Source organism: Colobus angolensis, unplaced genomic scaffold (genome assembly GCF_000951035.1).
Source record: "Colobus angolensis palliatus isolate OR3802 unplaced genomic scaffold, Cang.pa_1.0 Scaffold270, whole genome shotgun sequence".
In the NCBI taxonomy this organism is placed as follows: domain Eukaryota; kingdom Metazoa; phylum Chordata; class Mammalia; order Primates; family Cercopithecidae; genus Colobus; species Colobus angolensis.
In genome coordinates, this window is record NW_012115933.1 from 1919175 (window position 1) to 1932197 (window position 13023).

Below are 13023 nucleotides of genomic sequence, written 5' to 3' on the forward strand. Positions count from 1 at the left end.
CACCTGCTGAGCGAGGTGACAGCCAGCCCCGCGCCCACCTGGGACGCGCCCCCGGACAATGCCTCCGGCTGTGGGGAACAGATCAACTACGGCAGAGCCGAGAAAGTTGTGATCGGCTCCATCCTGACGCTCATCACGCTGCTGACGATCGCGGGCAACTGCCTAGTGGTGATCTCCGTGTGCTTCGTCAAGAAGCTCCGCCAGCCCTCCAACTACCTGATCGTGTCCCTGGCGCTGGCCGACCTCTCGGTGGCCGTGGCGGTCATGCCCTTCGTCAGCGTCACCGACCTCATCGGGGGCAAGTGGATCTTTGGCCACTTTTTCTGTAACGTCTTCATCGCCATGGACGTCATGTGCTGCACGGCCTCGATCATGACCCTGTGCGTGATCAGCATTGACAGGTAAGGGCCGGACCGCCCCGTCCCAGGCTCCGGCTGGGGACTGGCAGGCAGCTCAGCCCTGCGCGCTCGCCTTTTCAGGGAGGATCAAGCCAGACTTCAAGGCGGTATGAAGGGCTGCGCTGAAAACACCGCTCGCCCCCCACCCCCCATCTACCCTACACCAACCAAACTTCAGTTATAGCATAGCCTATGTACATCTTTAAAAGAAAAACCCGAAATATTCTGGTTTACTATAGTGACGAATTTAAGACCAAAGTTAAGAGTATTTTAAGCCTTAGCATTTCCGCCAGGGGGTCCCTTGCCTTGGTTTTTGGAAGGAAGGGATTTGATGCTCCCTGACTTGATCAAGCCTTGCTATGAGTCTTAAAGAGTCATTAAAAAAAAAAAAAAAAAATCGGAGAAAAGCCACCTTGCTTCCCCAATTGTGAGAGCTACTCCCTAGGCCAGTGAAAGGACCTTGGATGGTTCTAGAATTGGGGTCTGCATGTCTTAGACATTGCATCCTTATGATGGTCAATTCAGAATTGCATTCTTGCTTGTGGAAGTCTGGTTTTAATGTTTGGTAATGCTGTCTGTATCTTGCGAGCTTACTGACTGGAGCCTCACTCCAGGTCTGAATGGCCGGTTCTGGCCTTTCATCATAGCCCTTGGGAACCTTCGGTTGAGAACTCCCCCACTGGAGTAATTGCAACAGAGGCTGACCATCTGTCAGGGATGCTAGGGGAAAAATTCCTGCCTTGGGTGTCATATTGAACTAGGAGACCCACAGGGTTTCTTCAGACTGTAAGGTTACAGGCTTTTGAAATGGAGCTGGTTTTTGACCCTTGAAATATTATGCAGTTGACAACTTGAAGTATGGTCTCAAACGTCTTTGGCCTAAAACAACTCTGTTTCACTTGAAACTGATGTATGAAACCTTAATGTTCACACTCAGAATTCTGCCGGTGTTTCAGAACTAGTATCCTGTTGTGTTTAATGATACACAGAAATGGTTGCTTATTTTCTTAGTGGATCTATAGAACCTTTATATGTGTAGACCTTTCAGCCTAGGGGAAATAATTGATGCCTCCACACTTAAAATGACAGTGCCTCAAAAGATGGTCTAGCATGCAACTGAGATTTTCCTTTTTTTCTTCTTGAAAACACTGCTGTTTGTGGTTTGCTGATACTTAAAATGTTCTGCTATATATATTTTTTGCTTGACCAGGGTTTATAATTACTAAATAAAGGAAGTAATAGGAAAGGGAATATTTTCAAGAAGAAAAATACATTGTAGCTCCATTTAGTTAACAATTTAGGTTATTTTTCTTTAAATTGATTCTCCCATTTTATATATCATGGTAGAAGGTGCTGACAGCAAACAAGGAATTATTTAAGAGCAGAGCATGAACTGCATGTGTGAGAATATTAGCACCAAATTTGGCAGCTGAAGTTCTGAATTACAGTAGTTAAGAATGACAAAAACATATGCATTTACAGTCTGGCTGTGGCAACTGGAATTAAAAGAGTACACTCAATACACATAGTAAGTATATACATGAATTATAAGCACAGAAATCTGACTGCTGAGCCAACCAAAACAGAGCATCCTGCATGAATGGAGTCCTTTTAAATGGAACTTAGTGTAATAAAACAAATAACGGTTTATGCTGCAAGTACTGTATTTATAACCATTTTTTAAAATTTCACAGTTGATAAATGATACATAAATAGACCTTGTGCTAATTTGTCTCCTAAGACAGCCAGTGTTTCTCTTCTTCTGGGCTATGCTGAGGTTTGGCTGAGATCATCTTGTGATTCCTATACATGAGCTAAAGGCATTCTTCACTCAGCATGCATGTGTGACTTAGCATCGGCAGGCATGTCCTGAATACAGAGAAGAGATTAATCCTTCTTGGCAAGAGCTTAAAATTTTAGTGTTAACTATATTCTTATGATTGTCACAAATTGTGTTCACATAGGCATATAGATTCTCCTTTTACCTGTGAGAATTGCCCCATTGGTGAATTCTGCTTAAAAGTTATTTTAGAAGACCAGCATATCATGTCTTCAGAGAAAATGAAGAATTGATAAAATTGGAAGACACAGATTGATTTTCTTCCAAGAACACTGAGAACTAAAAATGAGAAAAAAGGAAAATATATGATTTCTGAAAAGAATATTTTCTGCAATTCCATTGTAGAATATGACAGATGATATTAAATGTGCTGTGAAAATATGTAAAAAAATTATCTTCATTCATTCCCCTGTTCATTCCCTCTTGAGTACCTAATATAGGATACACTGTGCTTTGTGCAGCATAATCAAAGATTAATTACAGTGTTGTTGCTTTCATGTTCATTCTGTACTTTTGAGAGTTTGGGTATCTGTTGGGCATTTAACCTGTCTAAAATGGAACCTTTCATTTTTCTTAACCACTCCCCATCATACTGGGCTGCTTTTCTAATGTAATGCCATACTGTTTTTCACAGACTTCAGAGCTCCCATCCCCTGTCTTTTTGAGAAAATGACTTGTATTCATTGAAAAAGTAGCAACCATCAGATGAGAACTTTTATCTTTCCACCACCAAACAATCTGTCCTGCATATGTACCCTTCTTTTAACTTCCTTCCAGTTAAAAAGCAAAAAGACATTGTGAACCAGCAAATATGAAAGTACTTGGACGTTATATTCTGTCTCCCTACCTTCTCAAGGACTTTGTTCATTGTTTCTTCATGGATGGTCTTTTGTGTTGTTGTTGTTCTGTTTGTTTTAGGGGGGTGTGGGGGTGTGGAGGGGACAGAATCTCACTCTGTTACCCAGGCTGGAGTGCAGTGGTACAATCTCGGCTCACTGCAACCTCTGCCTCCTGGGTTCAGGTGATTCTTGTGCCTCAGCCCCCGAAATTACCTGTGACTACAGGTGCATGCCACCATGCCTGGATAATTTTTGTATTTTAGTAGACACGGGGTTTTGCCATGTTGGCAAACTCCTGATATCAGCTGATCTGCCCACCTCGGCCTCCCAAAGTGCTGGGATTACAGGCGTGAGCCACCATGCCCAGCTCATTGATGGTCTTTCTTCAGCTTTTCCTTTCTACGGTGTCAAGTTCTGTTTTGTATCTTTTAAAACCCTTTTTTGGCCTCTGGCCTCACTTCTTCCTCCAGCTACTGCTCTGCTTCACAGTTAAGCTGCTCAAAGAATTGTATCCATAAGTTGTCTTTTCTTCCTTACACTTTAGATAGATGACTTTGATGCTCATCAGGTTTACTGCAATATTCTAATTGACTTTCCTGGTTCTACTTCTGTCCAGCCCTGATCTATTCCGTGAGAAGAAACAAGAATGGTCTATTTAGAAAACTTTTTTAAGTGAGATAATTTACATATAATGACATGCACAGATCTTAAATATTCAATTTGTATGTTGACAAATATATATATACCTATGTGACCAATGTTCTAATCAAGATATACAACATCTTGTCATCCAAGAAAATTCCCTTGTGCTAATTTTAGAATGATCTTTTAAAAATAGAAATCAAATTACCAGCCAGATGTGGTGGCTCACAACTGTAATCCCAGCACTTTGGGAGGCCGAGGCTGGAGGACTGCTGGAGCCCTGGAGTTCAAGACCAGCCTGGGCAACATAGGGAGACTCCCATCTCTACAAAAAAAAGAAAAAAGAAAAGAAAAGAAAGGAAAGGAAAGGAAAAAAAGAAAAGAAAAGAAAGAAGAGAAAAGAAAAGAGCCAGGCATGGTGGCAAATGCTTGTGGTCTCAATTACTTGGGAAGCTGAGGTGGGAGGATCACTTTGGCTTGGGAGGTTGAGGCTGCAGTGAGCCATGATTACACCACTGCACTCTAGCCTGGGCAATAGAGTGAGGCACTGTCTTAAAAAAAAAAAAAAAGAAATCAAATTACTTTTTATGTATAGTTTTAAAACATGGAAAATAGTTTTACATATCATTTAGGGAAGCTTCTAGAAGGAGTAAAAGTATAAAATAGTGCAGGGGAGTGGTTAACACCAAATTCAGGACAGTGGTTTATCTCTGGTGGCGTGGGTGGAGGTATAATCAGTAGTATATATATCACCTATGTTGGTAATGTTTTGTTTCTTAATCTCAGTGGTGAATATAGACTTATTATCCTTTGTATAACTTTTTGTATGACTGAAATATTTGTTAAAACTTTTGAAATTCATATAGAAAAGTATTATGTATGTGCACAATTCTAAGTATGAAGCTTGATGAATTTCCACATCCATGTAAACAACTATATTAAGAAATAGAATACTGGCAACCTCCCAGAGGTCCCCTCTTCTCCCTTTCTAGTTTCTATTGCCTGCAAAGAGAACCATTGTCCTGACTTTAGTATCACACATTGAGGTTTTGCTTGGCTAGAACTTCATATAAATGGAATTGTATAGTATGTACTCTTTTGAATCTGGCTTCTTTTTCTCAACATAATGTTTATGAGAGTCATCTGTAGTTTTTAGCCTATCAGTGGTTCATTCATTTTTATTGATAAGTAGTATTCCATTGTGTAAATACACCATAATTTGCTTATCCATTCACAGTAGATGGATATTTGAGTTTTTTCCAGTTTCTGGCTATCTCTAATAGTGCTGCTCTGAACATTCATTTGTGTATGAGTCATTTGTGGGCATGTTTAAATTTATTTTGGGGAAATACAATCCTAGGTAAAATGGTACCTTGGAACATTTTAATTTTATCTATTGCCTCACACCTTTTATGTTATTATTGGCATTCATTTTAGGTCTACAGATTATTAAAACCCATTAGATATTATTTTTATTGTTGTAACAGTCAGTATTCATTCTTCTTTGCTTACGTGTTTATCTTTTCCAGTGTTCTTTATTTTGTTCTGCATTACTGCCTTTTCATCTGGGATCATTTTCTGCCAAATTAGATGCCTGTTAGCATTATTATTTTTTTAAATTAAAACCTTTTTTTTTTTAACATAAAGAGAGAGGGTCTCGCTATGTTGCTCAGGTTGGTCTTGAACTCCTGGCCTCAAGTAATTCTCCCACCCTGGCCTCCCAAAAGTGCTGAGATTACAGATGTGAGCCATCATGCCCTGCCCAGCATTATTTTTTTACTGAATGTATTAGTCTGTTCTCGTGCTGCTAATAAAGACATACCCAAGGACTGGATAATTTATAAAGGAAAGAGGTTTAACTCACAGTTCCACATGGCTCACAATCATAGGGGAAGGTGAAGGGGAAGCAAGACACGTCTTACATAGCAGCAGGCCAGAGAGAGCTTGTGCACAGGAACTCCCATTTATAAAACCATCAGATCTCGTGAGACTTACTCACTACCAGGAGAACAGTATGGGTGAAACGGCCCTCATGATTCAATTATCTCCATATGGCCCTGCCCTTGACATGTGGAGATTATTACAATTCAAGGTGAGATTTGGGTGGGGACACAGCCAAACCATATTACTGAGGGTTTGCTAGTGACAAATCCTCTCAATTCTTACTTGTCTGAAAGAGTCTTTGTTTCAGCTTCTTTCTTTCTTTTCTTTTTTTTGAACAGAGTCTCACTCTGTTGCCCAGGCTGGAGTGTAATGGCGCGATCTCGGCTCACTGCAAGCTCCGCCTACTGGATTCACGCCATTCTCCTGCCTCAGCCTCCCTAGTAGCTGGGACTACCGGTGTCTGCCACCATGCCCTGCTAATTTTTTGTATTTTTAGTAGAGACAGGGTTTCACCATGTTAGCCAGGATGATCTTAGTCTCCTGACCTTGTGATCCACCCACTTCGGCCTCCCAAAGTGCTGGGATCACAGATGTGAACCAACGCATCCGGCCTCAGCTTCATTTTTGAATGATATTTTCACTGAGTATGGAATTTTATATTTCTAGTTTTTTTCCCCCAGAACTTTAAAACATTGTTTCATTGTTTTCTGACTTCCATCATTTCTGTTGAAAAATCAGCCATTAGCCAACATTATTATGACTCCATGGAAGGTAATGTGTCTTTTATCCCCTGACTGTTTTTAGGGTTTTGTCTTTGTCTTTAATTTCTATCAGTTTTCAGTTTTTCTGTGATGTCACTAGGTCTGGCTTTATTGATTTTTGTTGTTTATTTACTGTTAACCCTGTTTGGGGTTCCTAATGATTTTTAAAATTTGTGTATTAATATCTTTAATCAGTTTGCTGTTATCTCATCAAACACTACTATTGTTCCATTCTTTATTTTTCTATGTCTTCAGATATATGTATTGTAGACCTTTTTACTGTGTCACACACATTTCTTACTCTTTTCTATATTTTCCATTTTATGTTTTACTTCTGTGCTTGAGTTTTGAAAAAATTTTGACCAGCCTTCCAATTTGTTAATTGTCTCTTCTACTATGTCTAATCTGTTGTTCAACCTTATCTATTGAGTTAATTTCCATAATGGTATTTTACAATTCTAGAAATTCCATTTAAGCTTTTTAAATTGATGCTGATTTTTTTGGTGAAATTCTCTACCTTTTCATCTAATTTCTTCATCTTGTTATATTTTTTAGTGTATTAATCATAGTTTGACTCTTTGTTTCCTGACTCCAATATCTGAGTCACTTGTGATTTCTTTGTGTGATCTGTGTTTTTCTCTGGGTTTTTGGTCTTGGCATACCTGGCAAATGTTGATTGAATATTCATCATATTGCATGAAAAATTGTAGATGCTGTAGAAGATGTTATTTTGTTCCAGAGAAAATGCTAGGCAGGCATATTGGACAATTGATTATTTTAATCCAGTTAGGGACTGAGCTGAACATAGGCTGTATTTTAGTTCTGATAGAGCTCTGCCACTGGCAGATGCCTTTCTAGGATGTAGCCTTCTTAGGATTTCAGCCCAATGACTTCTCCCGCTGGCTAGTTCAGAACTTTAAATGTTCTTTCCTCAAAACTGTGAAACTGTCAAGCATGGCTTCTTAGCCTCCTGCCTTATGCAGTCTCAGAATTCAGCAAATGTTTTGAGGGAAATATCAAACAGGTGCTAGGCTTAGGTTTCACTGGCATCTTTACCTTTTAGGCCTCTGACTTTTGCCTCTCTATCTCCAAGAGACTGCCAAATGCTCTTCTGGTGTTTTTGCCCCTTATTAGCAACTCTCTGCTGAGGCTCTTTACCTGGATCCTTAGCCCCTTACCCTTCACCCAATTTTGGCAAATGCCGCAAGGGAAAGAGCAGCTGCACAATATTGGCTCGCTTCCCTGTGCTTCTCTCTTCTTTAGGATTTTGTTCCCTGAAGTCCTGGTTGTCTCAACAACTGCTTGATGCTTTTGGGCATCATAGCATGCAGGTGTGTGTGTGTGTGTGTGTGTGTGTGTGTGTGTGTGTGTGTGTGTGTATTTGTGCTTTATCCAGCTTTTAAAGTGGCTTTCAGCAGAAGCATTGGTCTGAAGTATCAAACAACCCATCATAGCTAGAAGTGGATATGTGCCTGAAATATTTTAAATGTATGCTAATATAGAAATATAATTATGTAAATTTCCCGCTTAAAATTTTTCATTTTCTTTTCATTTCACTTGGAATAAAATTCACTCTTGCCGGGTGCGGTGGCTCAAGCCTGTAATCCCAGCACTTTGGGAGGCCCAGACGGGTGGATCACGAGGTCAGGAGATCAAGACCATCCTGGCTAACACAGTGAAACCCCGTCTCTACTAAAAAAATACAAAAAACTAGCCGGGCGAGGTGTCGGGCGCCTGTAGTCCCAGCTACTCCGGAGGCTGAGGCAGGAGAATGTGTAAACCGGGGAGCCGGAGCTTGCAGTGAGCTGAGATCCGGCCACTGCACTCCAGCCTGGGTGACAGAGCCAGACTCTGTCTCAAAAAAAAAAAAAATTCACTCTTTAGCACATGTAGGAGGTCCTTGGTTTGTCCCTGCCTCACTCCTCAACATCTTGAACTGCATTCTGTCTTGTTTGCCACATTCCAGTCACATTGACCTTTCTCAGTTTCTCTATTGTACCAGATTCTTTCCTGCATCGGATTTACTCCATGAAAACTCACCAACTAATATATTTGTGAAACTGATTTTACGTCTGAAGTTCTGTTCTCTAATATGTGTGTTTTTTTAAAAAAATTCTAAGTTGGAAAGTTTAAGTGTTTAACCCTCTAGATTGACAACAATTAAAATGTCAAAAAACTACTAAGTGTTGGGAAAGATATGGAGCAAAGGGAATTTACATACATTACTAGTGGGACTGTACATTGGTGAACCACTTTGCAAATAGTTTAATGTTATCATGTAATGTTAAAAATACATACACCCTAAGACCTTGTTGTTTTATCACCAGGTATATATCAGAAAGATGCTTGTCCACCAAAAGTCTTCTATAAGAATATTTATAGTATTCACAAACTTGAAACCTTAAAACTTGAAATAATACACACATGTGTCAATAGTAGAATGAATAAATAAATTATGGTATAGTTATACAACAGAATGCTATTTAGGAGTGTTTATCAAACTTGAATGTGCATCAGAACTACCTGGAGAACTTATTAAAACACAGATTGTTGGGCGTCACCCCAGACCTTACCAAATCAGAAACCTTATCGCAAGAGTTTCTGATTTCAAAAGTCTGTGGTGGGGCTAAGAATTTATACTTCACATAAATTCTCAAGTGATTCTGATGCTTCTGGTCTTGGGATCTTAGAGAAGTATTGCTATACAGCAATGAAAATGAACAAATTCTAACTACACACAGCAACCAAATGAATCTCATGAAGTAATTTAAACTATTTTTTGTTATATAAATTTGGAAACATATATTAAAGTCAAGTATACTATAAGTCTGATGTAGCCGTCATCCATCTTCAACAGTGATCAATTTATGGTCAATTTATTAAAAATATAATTTGCGACTCCTCCTTCATTCAATTATTTTAAATCACATTTCAGATGTCATATCATTTCACTGATAAATATTTTGGGGTTACAAATGTAAGGCTGAGCAGAAGCAGCAAAGTATAAAGTATATACATATATGATTCAATTCAAATAAAAATTTTAAATAGACAAAAATATTTTTAGGGATGTACATAAGTGGTAATATTATAAGGAAAAGAAAGGAAATATATATCATAAGAACAAAGAGGCCAGGAACAGTGGCTCACACCTGTAATCCCAGCACTTTGGGAGGCTGAGGCAGGTGGATCACCTGAGGTTGGGAGTTAGAGACCAGCCTGACCAACATGGAGAAACCCCGTCTCTACTAAAAAATACAAAATTAGCTGGGCGTGGTGGCACATGCCTGTAATCCCTGCTACTCGGGAGGCAAGAGAATCGCTTGAACCTGGGAGGCTGAGGTTGCAGTGAGCCGAGATCACGTCATTGCACTCCGGCCTGGGCAGCAAGAGCAAACCCTGTCTAAAAAAAAAACAAACAAACAAAAAGAAAGAACAAACAGAGTGATTGCTTTTAGATGGTTAGATGGGATGGAGAAAACTGAGATCAGAGAGGCATGCTTCTAAGGTGGTATAGTGTTTTCTTTCTTGACTGGAGTGGTAATTACAAAAGGGTTAACTTAATTATTGTTAAAGTGTCCATGTATATTTTAGGCACTTTCATGCCTGTGTATTTCATTTTATAATGAAAGGGGCAAAAGTATGTATTTGATACATCTCATGAGGTATATTTGGATTAAGTCAGATATATGATTAATCTGAGCAGATACAGTTATTGTTTTAATGCTGTCAGCAACCGTTAATTTTTACCTTTGTGTATGAGGGCAGGGACCACCTTTGGGTTGTTCATGGTTACAGGAACTCATCTGCCTTATTTGCAAGAGCTGTAATATTTAGCTCTGATTGGTGTCTGGCTGAAGCCTTGCTTCCTCGCCAGGTACTATGACTCATTCCCTCCGATGATCTGAGTTCTGCTTTTGGCTTTAATTCTGCTTCAATCAGCAGGGCAGGGTGCATTCTGGCTTCTCCAGATCTCCTTTCACTTCAAAGGAAGTTATCCTTGCTCATCTCTAAAATTAATTTTCTGCTTGTAGATACATTTTAAGAATTGATGGAATCCTCTTCTGGCTTTGCTATGGGAAAGTGAGACAGAGATGAAATGGGTCTTCTGCCCTGTTCTTTTGTGTAGTAACACTTAGCCACCAACTACTTTTTTTTTCCTCTTATGTTAACTAACAGGAAGTAATGCTTCAGGGTAGAAATGATAATAGCTAATAGATGTTTAATGCTTTATTCCTTACAGACCACTCCCAAATACAGAAATCTCCACTGATCCTCTCTACAACATTGTGAGGTGGACATGAATATCCCTACTTGATGTAGGAGGAACTTAAGGCTCAGAGGGTAGAAGTGACTTGCCAAGGACGTACAGTTTGTATGGATGGAACTTGTGTTCAAAGCCTGTTCAAATATTGTGTATTTATTTATATCTATGTGTATAAATATATTTAAGGAAAATAATAAAAGTGGAGACATGGAACATTCCAGTCAAAGGAGAAGCAGATGCCAAGAACACAGAGGCAGTGAATGAGTCTTTGAGTGAACTCACAGAGAGGGAGCAGAAAGGCATTCTGAGTGAGGGAATAGCATAGGAGAAGCCCATCAATAACCCTTCACCCCTTGCAGTAGATACTGCTGGTTGCCTACCCTAATCTCCATCCTCCCCTTTCTCCTCAGTTATGGGAATTCCTGCTTTGACCTGGGGATATGGCTGCCCAGAATAAAGACTGCATTTCTTAGCCTCCCTTATAGCTAGATGTGGCCATGTTACTAAATTTGGGCTTGAGAGATGTTAGTAGAAGTATTATGTTTCAGTTTCTCAGAAACTGCCTTCAAGAAAATTGGTGTGTGTCCTCTTCCTGTTTTCTGTCCTTTCCTCCATCTTCTTGCCTGGAATATGAAGATAGTGGCTAGAGCTCTGACCATCTTAGTCAAGATGGACAAAAATGGCCATGCTTGGTAAAGAGGAGCAGTATGCTGGAATGGTAGCCTGGATCATGGAGGACTGTCAACTCCACAGAACTGCTGGAACCTTGACTTCTTGCTAATTGATGAACTAATACCATTGTGTTGTTTATCACATGCAGCTGAACTTAATTTCAGCTGCTAAACCTAGTACAGATTGGGCATCCCTGATCTGAAAGTCTGAAACCCAAAATGCTCCAAGATTAGAATCTTTGAGTACTGACATGATGCCACAAGTAGAAAATTTCACACCTGACCTCATGTGATGGGCACACAAAATTATTATTATTATTATTTTTTTTTTTTTGAGGCGGAGTCTCGCTCTGTCGCCCGGGCTGGAGTGCAGTGGCCGGATCTCAGCTCACTGCAAGCTCTGCCTCCCGGATTTACACCATTCTCCTGCCTCAGCCTCCCGAGTAGCTGGGACTATAGGCGCCCGCCGCCTCGCCCGGCTAGTTTTTTGTATTTTTAGTAGAGACGGGGTTTCACCGTGTTAGCCAGGATGGTCTCGATCTCCTGACCTCGTGATCCGCCCGTCTTGGCCTCCCAAAGTGCTGGGATTACAGGCTTGAGCCACCGCGCCCGGCCACAAAATTATTTAAAATATTGAATAAAATTACTGTTAGGCTATGGGTACAAGGTAAATATAAAACATAAATGAATTTTGTATTTAGACTTAGGTCCCATGCTCAAGATATTTTTTTATGTACATGCACATATTTCAAAATATAAAAAATATGAAAAAGGTCCCAAGCATTTTGGATCAGGGATACTCAACCATTTCTCCTCCCATTCACCCATCCTTCACACAGATGTTCATATGCGCTTTTTTTTCCCACCTTGGCATATGATTCTATTTTGAGAACAGGCAAAAGAGAACAATGTGTCTAAAGCACTGGTCAGCCACAGCCTCTTGGGTGGCATCAGAACAGAGGGTGAGGTATCATGGAAACAAAGTTCTTGGGCAGAAGATCACAGAGTGAAGGGTTTAGGGGGGAAAGCTCATGGCTTCTGGGCACCAAGGGTGGCCATCCCAGGCAGGCGGTGGTCTTCTTGGCGGCCAGGCATCATATGCGGCACCAGGAAGCCTCCAGATGCATGGAGGTGACCACTCCATGCATGTATGGGGTCACATACAGTTTCTAAAACTTCAGTGTGAGAATGTCACTGGGTCATGCTTCTTTGGAAACCCTTCAGGGATGACACTACCATTTTATGAATGCCTTTTGTGCTACTTAAGTTTCTAGACACTTTACATATGGCATCGCATCGAATCTTTAAATATCCTTGTGAGGGTGCTTTTTGAGTGTCTGTTGTTGAGTGACTCTGCTGGCCAAAGATGAACAAGACATATATGAACACTTTTAATACCATTCTATAGGTGAAGAAGCTGAGGAAGCTCACACACATCGTATGTGACTGGAACAGTGTCTGAATCCAAAGGTCATACATCTTTCACTACATCATTGTAGCCATTGCCTGCTGTATGAGGAGGATATTGTTAGGATAGCATTTAAGGCTCTTTATCATGCAGTCCCTTATAGCTTTAATCTGGCCAACTCTCTGAAGGCATCCTCCTTTTCAACACTACGTCAGAACAGAAATAATGTTCTAACTTCCGTACCTTGTTTCTCGTCCAAGGTTCCCATCCCAATAAGTGCCATCAGTTTGCACCCAGTTGCTTTGCTAGACAT

General features: G+C 40.2%; 1 protein-coding gene across 1 annotated transcript in view; it reads left to right on the plus strand.

Moving 5' to 3' along the window:
- The window catches only part of HTR7 (5-hydroxytryptamine (serotonin) receptor 7, adenylate cyclase-coupled), a gene marked incomplete at its 5' end in the record, with an annotated part of 109225 nt that continues 96202 nt past the window's right edge, over positions 1 to 13023 (plus strand). The window contains one exon of the mRNA XM_011947904.1: positions 1 to 401. Within this exon, the coding sequence (XP_011803294.1) occupies positions 1 to 401 (401 nt within the window). The remainder of the gene's footprint in view (positions 402 to 13023) is intronic.